Here is a 17,052-nt window from a genome sequence, read left to right as displayed (position 1 = left end):
GCCTGCAATGCGGGAGACTTGGGTTCGATGCTTGGGTCAGGAAGAGACCCTGGAGAAGGGAATGGCAACCCACTACAGTATTCTTGCCTGAAGAATCCCATGGACAGAGAAGTTTGGCAGGCTACAGTCCACGGGGTCGCAAAGGGTTGGACACGACTGAGCCGCTAACACTTTCACTTTCACTTAGGATAGATTTAAGAAAGAATGTTCTAGTGGTGAGTCCTATTAAACATGTATCCATTCTTCAGAATCCTGCTCAGTGGTTTCCCTTTGGGGGAAAACTTTCCTGACTGGTTTCTTGTATTCTTTTTGCTTTGTCCTGGTAATTCCAACTCTCCATCAGGCCAAATGTCACTTCCTCAGGGAGCCTTAGCTGATTTATAAACCATTCCTCCACACCAGCCAAGTTTGGCTAAGTTCACTATTATGCTATCCCAGAGTATAATAATATAATTCTCTCTCATGTACCTGTCATGGTTCCAGTGTTACATTTATTTATGTGATTGGTTTGCCATGTCTGTCTTCCACATTTGTCTGTTTACATATTAGTTAAGATCAGATCTGTTTTAGTAATTATTGTGTCTCTAGGGTCAAGTGCAGTACCTTAGCACTTAGGAAGCACTCAGTAAATTAGTAAATGGATGAATAGGTATATAAATAACTTAGAGTATTTTTTTAAAGCTGAAGAAAAGTATTCTTTTCTGGACACCCTAAAAAATACCTAAACTAAAATCCAAACAATTCCACCAACTAATCCTGGATAGTTTTGAGGTTCTCTTTGGTTCATGGCCAGGGCCTTGAACTTTGGGCCAAGACCTTTTCATTCACTGCCAATTGCCCAATTTCAAAAATACTTTGGCTAAGTTAGTGCTCCTTGCCATTTTAAATATTTAGAATTTTAATATATCTGCTGCTTGGAAGGAGTTACAAAGGTGAGGCAACCAAGGAGACTCTGGAAAAAATTGAAGCATAGTCAATACCACACTTCCAAGAAATCATATAGACAGTTGTTCTGCAGACATGGTATCCTATTCCAAACTCATGTTAGTGAGACTCCACCCAAAACCACAATTCTGAGGTAAAAAGAAGCACAAGGGAATAGCCTCACTATGCAATAATTTAATGTTCTTTTGCTCTTAGCTGGCAAGTGCTTCAAAGACACGGGAACTGCATTAATCAACAGTTGACTCTGCTGTGATGAACTTGTATGTGAGACAGCAGACTAATTGGAGTCGGTACCTTTTGAGGCGGGGAAATGTATTTTCATTGATATTCATGTTTAACCTTTCATTTTCTTCATCTGTAATGTGATGACCTTTGAGGTTTTATACATTTTATTTAAGAAAGTTCTTTTTTTCCCAAATGAAAACTTATGTGGAGCTCAAATGTAAAACAGACAAAAGTTGAGCTGATCAGTGAGCGTATACATATGTGGGGGTGCCTGGAATGCACTCTCTTGATTTCACCTCCACCTCTCTCAGAAAGTTCTGGAATACCTTCCTTAGAAAATGAAAAATAACAACTCCTTGAAATACAGTTTTAAAAGCATGACTTTGTCACTCTTTTCTAATTCAGTATAGTTCTTCAATATGGGTGTAGATTTAAGTCCATAATCCTTTCTATGAATGTTTTTAAAGAAAGATTATTTTCCATGTCTTTGATAGTGGGTCATTATTCAAAGTGTCATCCTAAATTAGAAATCAATCTCAGAAAAGAATCAAGGTTATCCTGAAGCAAAAGGGCAGCTTTGTTGTTCACAAGCTTTGCAAACCAGAAACACTTCAGAAGCTACAGTTGGGTGACTAGTAAGTGAGCTGGACAGTCCTTGCAGTCCAGACACAAGTTTTAGATGATTCACTGTCATCCAAGCTTCTCATTAGGGGCTTTTCTAGGGAGGACCTTAGCAGAATCAGAAGTCCTTATATGGGTTTTATTTTGTGGGTTTCCTAAGAAAGACTTATGAAAACCAGTTACATTTTGACTGCCTGCTGCTGCTGCTAAGTCACTTCAGTCCAACTCTGTGCGACCCCATACACGGCAGCCCACCAGGCTCCCCCATCCCTGGGATTCTCCAGGCAAGAACACTGGAGTGGGTTGCCATTTCCTTCTCCAATGCATGAACGTGAAAAGTGACAGTGAAGTTGCTCAGTTGTGTTCAACTCTTAGCGACCACATGGACTCTAGCCCACCAGGCTCCTCCATCCATGGGATTTTCCAGGCAAGAGTACTGGAGTGGGGTGCCATTGACTGCCTAGATCCATTTTATTTTTGTTCCCTGTCAGCCACACCTGGTCCATTTTCTAAGTTCTTTCTTAGGGGATTTCTCTTATTTTTACTTGTCCTTAAGTGATTCTATTTTATTTTTGCAAAAGCAATACTGAATACAAGAAAATCTATATGCAGAAACAAAATTTAAGCAGCATTTTGTGTTTACCACAATGAAATTTAGTGAGAAAATTTTACTGCAGAAGGTTAGAGGCGTTCAGTACAACACACGGAACATATAATGAACAGAACAACATTCTAAGATACTGCTGGGCTTCAACTGTGATGAACAATATTTGTTAACTCAGCAGGCACCCAGTTATGGCAGCAAGTATTTCCTTACAAACATGACACACTTTTATGCAAATATTGAAAAGTATTTGCAAAATCTTTGCTGAGGGAAAATAGTATCAATCCCCAAAACATGTAAGATGTATGAAATTCCATACACACCTTACTTATAACAGACTCTTAGCCTTGATTATTTTTGTTTGTCTTTAAATTATTTATTTTTATTTTGGCTGTGCCAGGTCTCAGTTGTAGCATGAGGGATCTTCAATCTTTGTTGTTTCAGAATGAGAATGAGGAGTCTTTTTTTTTTTTTGGCAGCATGTGGGTTCTAGTTCCCTGACCAAGGATCAAAGTTGGGCGCCCTGCATTGGGAGCACTGAGTCTTAGGCACTGGACCACCAGGGAAGTCTCTTAGCCTTGATATTAGTAGAGTAAGTTGAACTAATTAATGAATTTGATCAGACGACTTCAGGCTGTGATTGTGATGAAACCACCCAAAGCCAGGCTCCAAGCAGACTTGGAGAGGATAGTTTTGTGGTAGAAGAAAAGGTGTTGGTGTGGGTACGAACATCCGTGTGAGCCCGGGGGGCTCTGTCTCTTGGCGGTTATTCTCAGGAAAGTACCAGTGGCAGTAGATTCTTGATGGCACCAGTCATGCAGTGGCAGTTACACCTTTCACGCGGCCAGTGGCAGAACCCTTCAAGAGGCCGCAGGCTGCAGCTGTACTTCTGGCAGTCGGGCCTCAGCTTCGCTTTTCTCTTTGAAAGCGAAGTTTGGCCACTCTCCTTCTCCCTTTATTTAAATTTTATTTTAATCAATTTTTTTTTTCAGTGCTGTAGAATGACATCACATTTCCTCTCACCAGTCCGAAGTTGAGAAAGAAAGAAAATGCATTATTTGGATGTAATCCAAAAAGATTTGGCTGTGTGTAGGGATAAATGATGAGAGACATATATATTTCTCTGGTTCTTGATTCCCTTCCAGAGGCACCATTTTTAGGGACAAGAAAAAACATTTACATTTTTACATTTACTTTTTTGGCATGTAGGTAATGTTCAAATGGTTCAAAAGTCAGTCTACATTAAGTGTACAGTGCAAGTTTTCTTTGCATCATTGTCCCCCAGTGACCGCATTCTCCCCAATGGGTCACCCTTATTTTTAGCGTCATGAATCACCGTCCTGAGATCTATACAAACAAGAAAAAATATACAGAACATACAGATGGCTAACAAACACATGAAGAGGTGCTCAACATCACTCATTATCAGAGAAATGCAAATCAAAACCACTATGAGGTACCATTTCACACCAGTCAGAATGGCTGCGATCCAAAAGTCTACAAGTAATAAATGCTGGAGAGGCTGTGGAGAAAAGGGAACCCTCTTACACTGTTGGTGGGAATGCAAACTAGTACAGCCACTATGGAGAACAGTGTGGAGATTCCTTAAAAAACTGGAAACAGAACTGCCTTATGATCCAGCAATCCCACTGCTGGGCATACACACTGAGGAAACCAGAAGGGAAAGAGACACGTGTACCCCAATGTTCATCGCAGCCATATATATAGCTATAATAGCCAGGACATGGAAGCAAGCTAGATGCCCATAAGCAGATGAATGGATAAGAAAGCTGTGGTACATATACACAATGGAGTATTACTCAGCCATTAAAAAGAATACATTTGAATCAGTTCTAATGAGGTGGATGAAACTGGAGCCTATTATACAGAGTGAAGTAAGCCAGAAAGAAAAACACCAATACAGTATACTAACGCATATATATGGAATTTAGAAAGATGGTAACAATAACCCTGTGTACGAGACAGCAAAAGAGACACTGATGTATAGATCAGTCTTATGGACTCTGTGACAGAGGGAGAGGGTGGAAGGATTTGGGAGAATGGCATTGAAACATGTAAAATATCATGTATGAAACGCGTTGCCAGTCCAGGTTCGATGCACGATACTGGATGCTTGGGGCTGGTGCACTGGGACGACCCAGAGGGATGGAATGGGGAGGGAGGAGGGAGGAGGGTTCAGGATGGGGAACACATGTATACCTGTGGCGGATTCATTTTGATATTTGGCAAAACTAATACAATATGTAAAGTTTAAAAATAAAATAAAATTGAAAAGAAAAGAAAAAATATAGGTTCTTATTTTAAGAAAGACAGATGATTTTTAAAATTCATTCCAGCAACCTGATAAGTACTTCTTCCCATATCTAAAGCTCATATACAAAATTCTTCTGCTATTTTATGGTAAATGGCACTACAAAGGACAGAGAATCACAGGTGGAAGAGAGCTTCCTGTAACTGACATGCTGAAGAAGGGTAGCAACATGTAGTCAAATCCAGACTCTCAGTGTATACAATTTCCCTTTCTTTCCCTTTCTGAAAGTAATGGGAGAGAGCTGGGAGGAGCAAAAGGAAAAAGAAGCTAGACCCATACCTAGAAACGATTTGCAGATGCAGTGTGGTTGTCTTTTCAAATCAGCTGCCTTTTCTATTATTTCCTAAAGTCATTAAATCATGGCCAGTGCTGACCCAGTTTGATGAGTTCAGAGCAGAGCCCTTGGTTTTGGCAAAGCATTCAACTGGCCCTAGAAATGAGCCAGGATCTCATTGGAGCTGAAAGAATTACTGTGCTTCTTTCCTCCTGAGGACTCTCTCTGGGAGCAAATCTGGAATGAGTGAGTGTGGGAGAAGAGGTGGCACTTGCTGGGAGCGGGGCTGTGTGTGCGTGTGGAAGGGCAGCTGTTCTCTGGTGTTATTTTGGAGGCTGCAATTCCCCTCCTAGGTTTCCTAGCTCATCCTCTCTTGTGACACTTTTCTTTTCCTAACCTCTGTTCCCTCTCTTGAAATCTTAAACCAATGAGGCTAGAAGCAAGATAGATGCTTGAGGGTCAGGCTTGGACAATCCATTCTAGTCAGGTTTTTCTACCCTCAGTGTGTTGAGTTAACCTTACAAGAAAAAAATGACAGCACCAACTCCTACTTATGTTAAGACTTGACTTTGAAATTCTTCCTAGAGAGTCAGATTAAAATGTATCTCCTAGTAGAATCACCCTTAAAACATCACTGCATATATCAAACATTGGCAAACTCCATTGAAAATTATATGAGGACTTCATGGCAGGCACAGAGCTTGGCATGAGTAGGTCTTGTAGATGAATAGCTACTCCAAATCCTCAGCAATGATTGACCACCTTTCTATGGTATTTTGTAAAAACATAACATCTACTTCCCCACCCCCATGAGCTCAGTAATTATCAAAAGAGTCTTTTTCCTTTTTTTCAAAACAGTCTTTTAAATGTGGGCAAGGAGTCAGTTTAGACTCAGAAGAGCACTTTCAATAATTTGTTTTAAAAAAATGAAACATGGTTGATTTACAGCATTGTGTTAATTTTTGCTGTATAGCAAAATGATTCAGTTATACATCTATATTTTCTTTTTCATTTCTTTTCCATTATGGTTTATCGTGAAATGTTGAGTATAGTTCCCTGTGCTATACCATAGGACCTTGTTGTGTATCCATCGTATATGTGTTAGCTTGCATCTGCTAACCGCAATGTCCCACTTCATCCCTCCCCTGCCCCTCTGCCCCTTGGCAACCACAAGTCTGTTCCCTACATCTGTGAGTCTGTTTCTATTTCAGAGATAGCTTCATTTGTGTTATATTATAGATTCCACCTATAAGTGGTATTATGTGGTATTTGTCTTTCTGGTTTACTTCACTTAGGATGATAATCTCTAGGTCCACTGTTGTTGCTATAAATGGCATTATTTCATTATTATGTTTAATAGTCCATGGTGTGTGTGTGTGTGTATATATATGTATATATCATACCTTCTTTATCCATTCATCTGTCAATGGACATTTAGATTATTTCCAATACTTGGCTATTATAAATAGAAGAAAACTTTCCTTTTTAACCTCATTTTTCTGAAAGTGGGAACCAAGTGAATTGGTGAGATTGAATAAATCAGATCAGGTATAAAATTTGTCCATCTGTCCATTCATCCATTTATCCAACAGATGCTCATTAAGTCTTATCATCTAGGAAAAGAGAGACCAAGTAAAATAATCCCAGATTTTGGTAATCTTTATGAAGGAAACAAATAGAAGTCTGTACTGCGGGTAGTGGGATGAGAGTGTGTAGATAGTATAGATAAGATAGGTAAAGAAGACCTCCAAGAGATAGGCATTAAGTTAAGACCCCAAAGGATGAGGAAAGTTAGCCTTGTAGAGAGTGAAAAAGAGCATTCCAGGCACAGGGGTCACCATGTCCAAAGGCTTTGGGGTACGAAAGGCCACAGTACAGCTAAGGAATTGAAAGACCAGTGAGAATTTGAATTTCAGCTCTGACTTGGAATAAGCTACTCAGTCTTTTGCACCCTCATTTCTTTATATTTGAAAATGAGATAGTAGGCACATACCTCCTGGGAACATTGTTGTGGGAGAATTTGATGACTATTAAATGGGAAAACACATAACCTACTTGAATCCCTTTCCATCTACACAAAGATCTCTGGGACTCCACTAGACCCTTGTAAGCTGATGTGTTTGACCTGTCTAGTCTCCTGATCATTTTATATAGACTTGAGAATCAATCATCACTGGAGCCAAAAAACATCCTCCATCCCTGGTGTTTCCACATTCACCAAGAAGAGAGACTAGGCAAGATTCCATTGGCTTATCTTAGAAACTTTGGAAATGAGAATAGAAAGGGAGAGGGAAAGAGGAAGAAGGAGAGCAAGAAAGTAAAATGAGAGGGTTTTCTTTTTGTGAATGTGCGTTATCACTATTTTGAAAGTCAGGTAGAATTTTGTTTTTACATTTGGGGAGATTTGAGGTTTGGGACGAGGTGTTCAGAAAACAGAATAAAGAGAAATGAAATAATCATCATTGAGTACCCCATATATTACAGACACGGTTCTTGGAAGGTTATGTACTTTATTTTGTTTAATCTCTACAAGAATCCTGCAAGACAGGTCTTTGTCATCGTTCATTCAGTCAGTCATGTGACCCATGGACGGCAGCATTCCAGGCTTCCCTGTCCTTCCATCTCTTGGAGCTTGCTCAAACTCATGTCCATTGAGTCAGTGATGCCATCCAACCATCTTGTCCTCTGCCATCCCTTTCTTCTCCTGCTTTCAATCTTTTCCAGCATCAGGTCTTTTCTAATGAGTTGGCTCTTTACATCAGGTGGCCAAAATATTGGAGTTTCAGCTTTAACTTCCAGTGAATATTCAGGACTGATTTCCTTTAGGATTGACTGGTGTGATCTTTTTGCTGTCCAAGGGACTCTCAAGAGTCTTCTCCAATACCACAGTTCAAAAGCATCAATTCTTTGGCACTCAGCCTTCTTTATGGTCCAGCCCACATCCATACATGACTACTGGAAAAACCATAGTTTTGACTATACAAACCTTTGTTGGCAAAGTGGTATCTCTGCTTCTTAATACACTGTCTACATTTGTCAAAGATGAGGCTCAGGGGGAAATGCAAAGTTCACTCCATTCCCCTTCACCTTGTAGAATTTATTATGGAATCAGACAATACCTTGCTAATGATGAGAGTCTATAAAGTTAGCATATGGTGTATGTAGTTGACATACTTCTTTAGAATACTTTACTACTGGGATGTGTGCCAAGTCTTTTCAGTCATGTCTGACTCTTTGCAACCCTATGGACTGCAGCCCTCCTGTGGACTGTCTGTCCATGGGATTCTCCAGGCAAGAAAACTGGAGTGGGTTGCCATGCCCTCCTCCGGTGGATCTTCCCACTGGTTTTCTCAAGGATTTAACTCTTGTCTCTTACATCTCCTGCATTGGCAAGCAGGTTCTTCACCACTAGCACCACCTGGGGAAGCCCCAGTTATTGGGATAGAACCACATTATCACTAATTGATTAATAATTAATTATCATAAATAGTAATTATTAATGATAGTTCATAATAAAAATGATAAGGCCATTATCCTGAATCTGTCTCAACACTTACTGAATATTTAACTATGTCTCAGGCACTGCAATGGTAAAGATACCTTGTGCACAGCTTGTCTGGGGAATGGAGAATGAGTAGCAGTCCATTACAGTGTGGTGGGGTAAGAGTGGTCATCAGGGTCTAGGTGACAAAGAGTCTTGATGCCATAAGAGTTTCAGATTTCGTCCAATGGAAGATAAGCACATGGTCAGAGTAGCATTTTAGAAAGACTGTTCACACAGTTATTCTTAGACAAAGCTTTGTGAAACCACCTTATCCTGTGGGGCCTTGTTAATAACTTTCCTTATACATTATGTTCCCTCCTTCCTTTTAGCAACAGTGGACGGTGCCATGGACCTGATCCTGATCAATTCCCTACCTCTTGTATCTGATGCTGAGACATCCCTCACTTGCATTGCCTCTGGATGGCACCCCCATGAGCCCATCACCATCGGAAGGGACTTTGAAGCCTTAATGAACCAGCACCAGGATCCACTGGAAGTGACTCAAGACGCGACCAGAGAATGGGCTAAAAAAGTTGTTTGGAAGAGAGAAAAGGCTAGTAAAATCAATGGTGCTTATTTCTGTGAAGGGCGAGTTCGAGGACAGACAATAAGGATACGGACCATGAAGATGCGCCAACAAGGTAACATGCCTCTTAGTTGTGACCAGATGAGGTCTACTGAGACACACACCTGCCTCTTGTCTTGGCGGCTGCTCACTCAGGCTGGGCACGAGCCCCCTGAGTGTGGAGTTTGAAGACCTTGTCTGCCTCTTTCCAAGAGTTACTGTCTCTGGTGTACAGAGCATTAGTGATAAGAGATAATCCAGTCCAGCTCCCTCATATATACCCCTTTCACTAGACATTGTGCCTAGTTCATGAAATGAAATGAAAATATATATCACATGTTCTACTGAGGACTCCATGGTCCTGACGGAGATCTGGACATGTTACATGTATATAATATGATTCATAGCAATGAAGACAGCTGTCCACTGCCAACGCAGTTTAATTGGTTACTTGGTGTATTAGTTATCTATTGACACAGTAATTATGTGTAACACACAGCTGAAATCACAGTGGCATACTACGATCAACAGTCCAAGGTTGTGTGTCTAAGTCAGCTGGCTTGATGCAGTGGCTCTGCTGGTCTTGACTGGGTGGCTTTCTCAAGTGTATGGATGTTGGCTGGCTGTAGCGTTATTAGGCTGGCGTTGCTTGGGCTTCCTTGGCTCTGTTCCAGTTGACTGTTAATCTGCTAACAAGCTAACCTAGGTATATTCTCATGGAGACGGCAGGGTACAAGACACCAAGTGGAAACATACAGGATTTCTTGAAACCTAGCCTCAGTACTGTACGCCCTCACTTTTGTCTCATTTTATTACCCAAAGCAAGTCAAAGAGTCGAGCTAAAGTCCAGATGGGGGGCACTACACAGTTAAACAGCCAAGAGTTTGGATACAAGGAGGGATGAAGAATTAGGACCCTTTTTATAGGCTGCCATTCTTGTTTAATAGTGGTGTAATTTTAGCTGTTGAGACAGAGGATGTCGAGAGCCTTCTTATGGCTGATCCACGTTGATGTTTGACAGAAACCAACCAAAATGCTGTAAAACAATTATCCTTCAATTGAAAATAAATAAATTTGATTATATAAAAAAGGAAGAGTGTTACTCCTTGCTATGCCTCACAAAGCAGTGATGTGGTGGAAATGGGGCAACCAAAGAAAAATGGAAGTGAGTACAAGTTGTATCTTTGGGCCAGTCCACCAAACTCATGGCAGTTGGAGGAGATGTCATTGTAAACATTGTTTAATGACTCTGTTCTGCCCTAAGGCAGCAAGATTTTAAGATCAAAGTGATAAAACCATTATTCATCAAAAATGAGGGAAAAGGCTTTCTTAGCAAAACCCTAACATTCACCTTTAAGTGACACCAGGCGAGTGGGAAAAATGCACAACAGACATTCCCAGGAATGTGGCTCTCCAGTGAGGGAAGAGAGGTTGGACAAAGGGATGTGAGGTGTGCCAAAGCTATCATGGCTGAAGTCGACTCTGTTATTTTTCAAATGTGGCATCTGGGATTTGACTTGTATTAAGAGTTATGTCCTTCTGCGGATGTGTCCACATTCTGAACAAAGATGATCTGAGATTTGTGCCCCAGTGGCCTCACAGGAATGAAATGAGAAATTCCTTTTCTGGGCTGTCTTGGAAATGTATAAATAGGAAACCATAGAGCGTATTAAACCAAAACATTGGGAGTCTAAAAACAATTATAATGATCCCTCCAAAGTGAGAGTCCAGGTCAGCACTGGTAAGGATAGTTTAAATTCAGTTAAATGAGGCTAAGGCAGGCATAGATAGTGACGAACAGTGGGGAGAAAGTGGTTTTTTAGACTCACGTTCACCTGAGTTTAATTATTTTTCTACTACTTACCAGTTGTATGACCTTAGCGAGTTATTCAACTTCTATTGGTCTCATTTTTAATCATCTGTGAAATGGGTATATCTTCAAAAGTGTCTTGGGTTTTAAATAAGAATAAGATGGTACATGCGAGAAGCCAGCTCCCATGAGTGTAAGATTTGATTTACATAGTAGCTATGTTCCTGAAAGCCCGTGTAAAGTGAGATATTGCAGAACAATTTACATAATAATAACAATAGCCATTTGTAAATGGTGGGAAAAGGATTTGATGCCAAGCAGTCTGGCTTCAGAGCCTGTATTGTACTACCCTTTCCATATCACTCTCACTTAAGGTTAATAACCCTCCCTCATTCTGAGCACTTGTTTTGTAAAGTACAACAACTCTAATGGAAACCCCAGAAAGCAACCTAGAGCACAGAGACATGCGGGTGAAGGTCAGCCAGACATGGGTTTGAGCCTAGCTCTGCACGTGCTGGTATAACCCAGCGCAAGTTACTTAACTGAAATCGTAGTTTGTTCATTTGAAAAATAAATGGAGATAGAGATTTTACCACATACGTTTGAGGATCAAATGAAACCGCTAGCATTATCTGGCTTACACTAGATGTTCAATAATTATCATTATTTAGTGCCTTGGAATGAGCAGTAATTTAGTGGAACTGTTAGTTTTCCCATTCAATTATGGAAGATTTTAATATCAGCTGTCGACATAATTATGGAGGTTTAGACAAAACAGAAAAATAGGTAGTATGTTCTCTCCTGTATTTGAATAACATCATATCAGGCTGTTGAACTGATTTTCTTTGATTGACCATCCAATGGCTGAAATATGTTGCAAAGAAAGTGATATCTTTTATGGTGAGTCAAGAAAACCTCCAACACTATGTCTTCATGACACTATTAATTCACCACTAAAACTTCTTGGGAACTCAGGAGCGCCTGCCTAGGGACACAGGAGGATAGGATAAACACCACTATATTCCTGCTTGCTGCTGACTCGTGTATCTGGGGAGGAAGTGGAAAATCCATTTGAGATGTGGCAAACACGGCTTAAATTGGCTCGCGTAGTCCAAATGGCCGAATGGCGGAAGGATTTTTTTTGTTTGTTCTATCAATGGCATCATCTGAAAAAGTCAAAAGCAGTTTGTTCAAACCTCCCTGAAAATTGCATTTGCAGGTAGGGAAGTATAAATGAAGTTTGAAACACTTTCACATCCAAAAATCTGTTTCAGAGTGTTCTATCAGAGGACAGCTATGTTATTTTTCTTCCTATTTTCATTTGAGAAATAGCTTTAAGAACATGCAATTTCCCAAACATGATTTATGAAGTTGACAGATTTGCCATTTGTATCTGAATAACTCAAATGAATATGTTAAAAATATAAAGAAAATAGAAAAATTAGAAATCAGATCCTTTTATGTATTCTTTCCACAAGTATCCTTAAGCCTCTATTTGTGCCACGCATGGGAGGCGCATTGATGTTAACATTTCTTAAATACTTACTATGTGCCTGACATCTCCCTAGCAACTTTTTATACACATTGCTGTGTAATTGAATCATTAGCAAATGCATATCTGATGAGGACCATTATGATTTCCTATTAATAGATAAGCATTATAACTATTCTAACTTAGAAGCATTTACATACCTGGTTCCCTTTATTGGACCTGGGAAGATGTACTGTGGCCAGATCTCAGAACAAAGGCCCTAACCACCACCCTGCGCTGCCTTCCAAAACCACCATGAGCCTGCCCTCCTGGAATGCCCAGTCCAGTAGGACAGATACACTTTGCATGAGGCTGTAATTGGGAAGGGCAGAGCATGTGGGAAGACAGTACTAGGGCAGTTAACCTGGATTACTGGATGTGAGAGTTGGACTGTGAAGAAAGCTGAGGGCCGAAGAATTGATGCTTTTGAACTGTGGTGTTGGCGAAGACTCTTGAGAGTCCCTTGGACTGCAAGGAGATCCAACCAGTCCATCCTAAAGGAGATCAGTCCTGGGTGTTCATTGGAAGGACTGATGTTGAAGCTGAAACTCCAATACGTTGGCCACCTGTTGCGAAGAGCTGACTCATTTGAAAAGACACTAATACTGGGAAAGATCGAGGGCAGGAGGAGAAGGGGACGACAGAGCATGAGATGGTTGGATGGCATCACTGACTCAATGGACATGGGTTTGGGTAGACTGGCAGTTGGTGATGGACAGGGAGGCCTGGCATGCTGCGGTTCATGGGGTTGCAAAGAGTCAGACATGACTGAGTGACTGAACTGAACTGAACTGAACCTGGATTCTAGGATTCTGGAAGGCCCCTGGAAAAAGTGATGTCTCAATGGAGACTGCTGAATAAGTAGGACTTGGTGAGACACAGGGAAAGGGAAGAGAAGGGAAAAAGTGGATGTGAGTGATCACGTGGTCTGTTTGTAGCACTGAGCAGTTCTGAATGGCTGGAAGTGAGAAGTAAGGACATGGGCCGAGGGGGGGATGATTCTGGAGGGCTGGTGTCTGGAACAAGGCTGGAGGTCTTAAGTGTGTGTCTCAACTTTCACACTTACTCATGGTCAGGAGGCCTTCAAGAAGGGGCTTAGTCACCCTTAACTCCACCACCCACATGATAGATGTGGATATCTTGTCTTCATAGGGCTGTCAGGTAATTACTCAAAATAATAATGGACATAAAATGAAAGATGTTTCCCATAGATGAAAAATAATTGAGCTAAGTTTCAGTTGTCTCCTTCAATTTAACAATAAATAAACACTAAGAGTAATAATGTCATTTTACTACCTTATAGTTTCTTCTCCACTCCTTAAGGAATAAGTGAATTATATTCTTGGGTAAGGTCTTTGAGTTAATTAACCAATCCAAATGGTCCCGAGCAAGTCATCCTCTAATGTAGGCCTCAGTAATTTCATTTTAAAAGTAAAATGTTGGGCACTTCCTTGAAGTTCAGTGGTTAAGACTCCACATTGCTAACGCAGGGGGTGCAGGTTCAATCCCTGGTCAAGGAACTAAGATCCCACATGCCATGCAATGTGATCAAAAGATAAAGAATAAATAAATACTTCTTTTTTTTTTTTTTTTTTTAAAAAAAAGGTCCTAGGAGAGGCCTCTGGAACTGAACTACCTGCTTCAAATCCTGGCTGTCCCGTGAACTTGCTGTGTAATCTTGAAGAGAATTCTTAACCTCTCTGTACCTTTATTTCCTCATTTGTAAAATTAGGATAATTATAGTACCTATCTCCTGGAGATATTATGAAAATTAAATGTGTGCAAGGTTCTTAGAACACTGCCTGGTTCATAGGAGCTTATTGTTTTCATGATCCGGTCAAGTCACACGATTATCTGACTATGTGTAAAGTTTGAGCCAGATTCTGGTGTCATCAGGAAGCCCAAGTTGCAAGGTTGGCTTGTGGATGCCCCTCATTAGTCCTCAGCAAAGATCCGTCAGCCTAGAGCCATGAAGGCAGGAGGTGGCAGGCTGCGCGGCAGGAGAACACTGCCGTGTGACTGTGTTCAGATCCTCACAAAACAGGGAGCTTAAAAGACACAAAGTCTGAAATAATAAAGAACCACAGAATGGGCAGAAAGAACAACCACGCTGGAGTTGAGCCGAAGGGGGAATCTCGGTTCCCTTTCAGAATACAATGCTGAGTGAGAAGTCCCACGGTTAGCTAAACAATCTTCACACAAAGGAGCAGAAAATATAAACAAACCACAGAGAAAGGAACAACAGCATGAAATGGTCACGAAAAATTCTCACAGGAACCGAAGGGCATGTCGCAGAGAGTAAGAGCCACTTGGGCGAGGTTGCGAAATGAAGCTTCTAGTCAGGAGACAGGGAGCCCTGGAAAGTGGCCCCTGGGGTCCCCGTCTGCCCTCCCCAGCACTCGTGGCCACACCGCACATGTCAGCACAGCAGCATGGCCTTCGTTTATGTTTGGGAAGGATCCTGACCTCTTCAAAGCACCCAGGGCTTTGACATACATCATTTAATGCTCATGTTTGTTGTTGTTTAGTCGCTGTTTAGTCTCTTCGTCATGTCTGACTCTTTTGCAACCCCATGAACTGTAGCCCTCCAGGCTCCTCTGTTCATGGAATTTTCCAGACTAGAATACTGCAGTGGGTAGCCATTTCCTCCTCCAGGGGATCTTCCCAACCCAGGGATTGAACCCACATCTGCTGCATTGGCAGGCAGACTTTACCACTACGCCACCTTGGAAGCCCTTTAATGTTCCTAACAACTGTTTAAGGCAAATACTTCTACTTCCAAATTACAGATGAGGAAGCTGAGGTGTTCAGAGGTGAAGTAACGGGGTCAAAGAGGTTCAGAAATTGGCAGAGGGTGACCTTAAGCCCAGGACTGTCTAGTTCCAGTGCTCACAGTGCTCTTTGATCTACACCATTCTCCCTCTGGGTCCACGTTCATCACCATCTGCCCCACAGCATCTCTGTGGGAGTCGTGCAGAGTGCCATGCCTGGGTTGGCAGGTACTAAGGAAAGCAAGCAGATGTACCTAAAGCCCAGGTGCTTTTGAGCATAGTTCAGAGGCATCATGTGCCTTCACAGGGTAGCTCTCTAAGCTAACATGAAAATCCCCTGACTCCTGCCAAGTCCCGGATCTCATCCTCTGATTCAAGTTTCAGTTGTTCCTGGAGAAGCTATGTAACCTCATTTTCTCATTTGGCTTTTTTCTCTCTCTTTTAATAGCTTCCTTTCTACCAGCTACTTTAACTATGACTGTGGACAGGGGAGATAATGTGAACATATCTTTCAAAAAGGTATTGATTAAAGAAGAAGATGCAGTGATTTACAAAAATGGTGAGTCCATATGTTTTGTTTCATTCCCGCACTGTTGTGTAAGGCATCAGACAGCCAAGCAATATTGGGTCATTATCTCATGCCAGTCTTGGGGGGCAGATGTTTAAAGTCAAGCTGCTAAGTGAAAATGTTAGTTGCTCAGTCCTGTCCGACTCTTTGCAACCCATGGACTATAGCCCACGAGGCTCCTCTGTCTGTGGAATTCTGTAGGCAAGAATACTGGAGTGAGTAGCTATTCCCTTCTCCAGGGGATCTTCCTGACCCAGGCATCAATCCCTGTTCTCCTGCACTGAAGGCAGATTCTTTACTGTCTGAGCCACCAGGAAGCTCAAACAAATGCTATGATAGAAGCTGTCTTAGGTAACACGTTTGGTTACTTAAGTAAATTAAAATGGAGAGTTACATACATATGTGAAATGCACCTACAGTGTATTGGGTTAGCCAAAAAGTTCATCTTTTCCATAAGATGTTATGGGAATACACAACATGAACTATGAATGTTCAACAAAATTTCATCATGATGTAATACATGGGGTCTCAAATTCTGCCATGTGATATGTGACACTGTTTGATTGCAAGGCTAAGGGAAAGGGCAGAGTGAACCTGGAATGCCAATTGGTGGTGATTCTGGGGGTCTAACTGTGCAATGCAAATCTGTCTGTGTCCAACTACTGTTTGGCAACGTCTGGTGGCAATTGTCTCCTGCAGCTGAGATACTGATGGGGACTAGTCTGAGTTCTGTGGATGGGTGAGGCTTACAGATGGGAGTAGTAATTCTAGGTGTCTCTTAGTTGATTGGTTGGCAAGGTTACCTGACATTTTCCCCAGGTTTGCCTAGTGGCCTCTCCCTGCGGAAGATAAGAACGTTAGGCTACCCTCATCTTCATGTGTTCAGTGGTGGACCTCAGAGACTAACCTGTCTGCTCCAACACCATCCCTTTCTCGAGTTTTGGGAGAGCATTCAGTAGCAGCCTTTTCATTCTTCTCCCACATCTGATATGCTTGAGCACATTTTCTATATCAGGTCAGGGAAAGCTGATCAAGTGGAGGGGTCAGACAAGAGAACAGGAGTGTGTGAGGGTGACCCATGGCTCTTCACTCTTCTCCCTTACAGGTTCCTTCATCCACTCGGTGCCCCGGCACGAAGTCCCTGACATTTTGGAAGTGCATCTGCCTCACGCTCAGCCCCAGGATGCTGGCGTGTACTCGGCCAGGTACATAGGAGGAAACCTCTTCACCTCAGCCTTCACCAGGCTGATAGTCCGGAGTAA

General features: G+C 41.7%; 1 protein-coding gene across 5 annotated transcripts in view; it reads left to right on the top strand.

The window, feature by feature from the left end:
- TEK (TEK receptor tyrosine kinase) overlaps positions 1 to 17,052 on the top strand; it is a 105,782-nt gene that overhangs the window by 38,080 nt on the left and 50,650 nt on the right. For 4 of the 5 annotated variants that reach the window (XM_044939743.2, XM_044939744.2, XM_025281408.3 and 1 more), the window contains 3 exons: positions 8,875 to 9,186; positions 15,671 to 15,781; positions 16,896 to 17,048. In XM_044939743.2, coding sequence (XP_044795678.2) covers positions 8,875 to 9,186; positions 15,671 to 15,781; positions 16,896 to 17,048 — 576 coding nt within the window. Of the gene's footprint in view, positions 1 to 194; positions 216 to 8,874; positions 9,187 to 15,670; positions 15,782 to 16,895; positions 17,049 to 17,052 lie in introns of those variants that run through there. The other variant, XM_044939746.2, reaches the window with a different exon arrangement.

The sequence above is a fragment of the Bubalus bubalis genome, chromosome 3 (assembly GCF_019923935.1).
Source record: "Bubalus bubalis isolate 160015118507 breed Murrah chromosome 3, NDDB_SH_1, whole genome shotgun sequence".
Classification (NCBI taxonomy): domain Eukaryota; kingdom Metazoa; phylum Chordata; class Mammalia; order Artiodactyla; family Bovidae; genus Bubalus; species Bubalus bubalis.
This window is presented reverse-complemented; position numbering and strand designations above follow the sequence as displayed.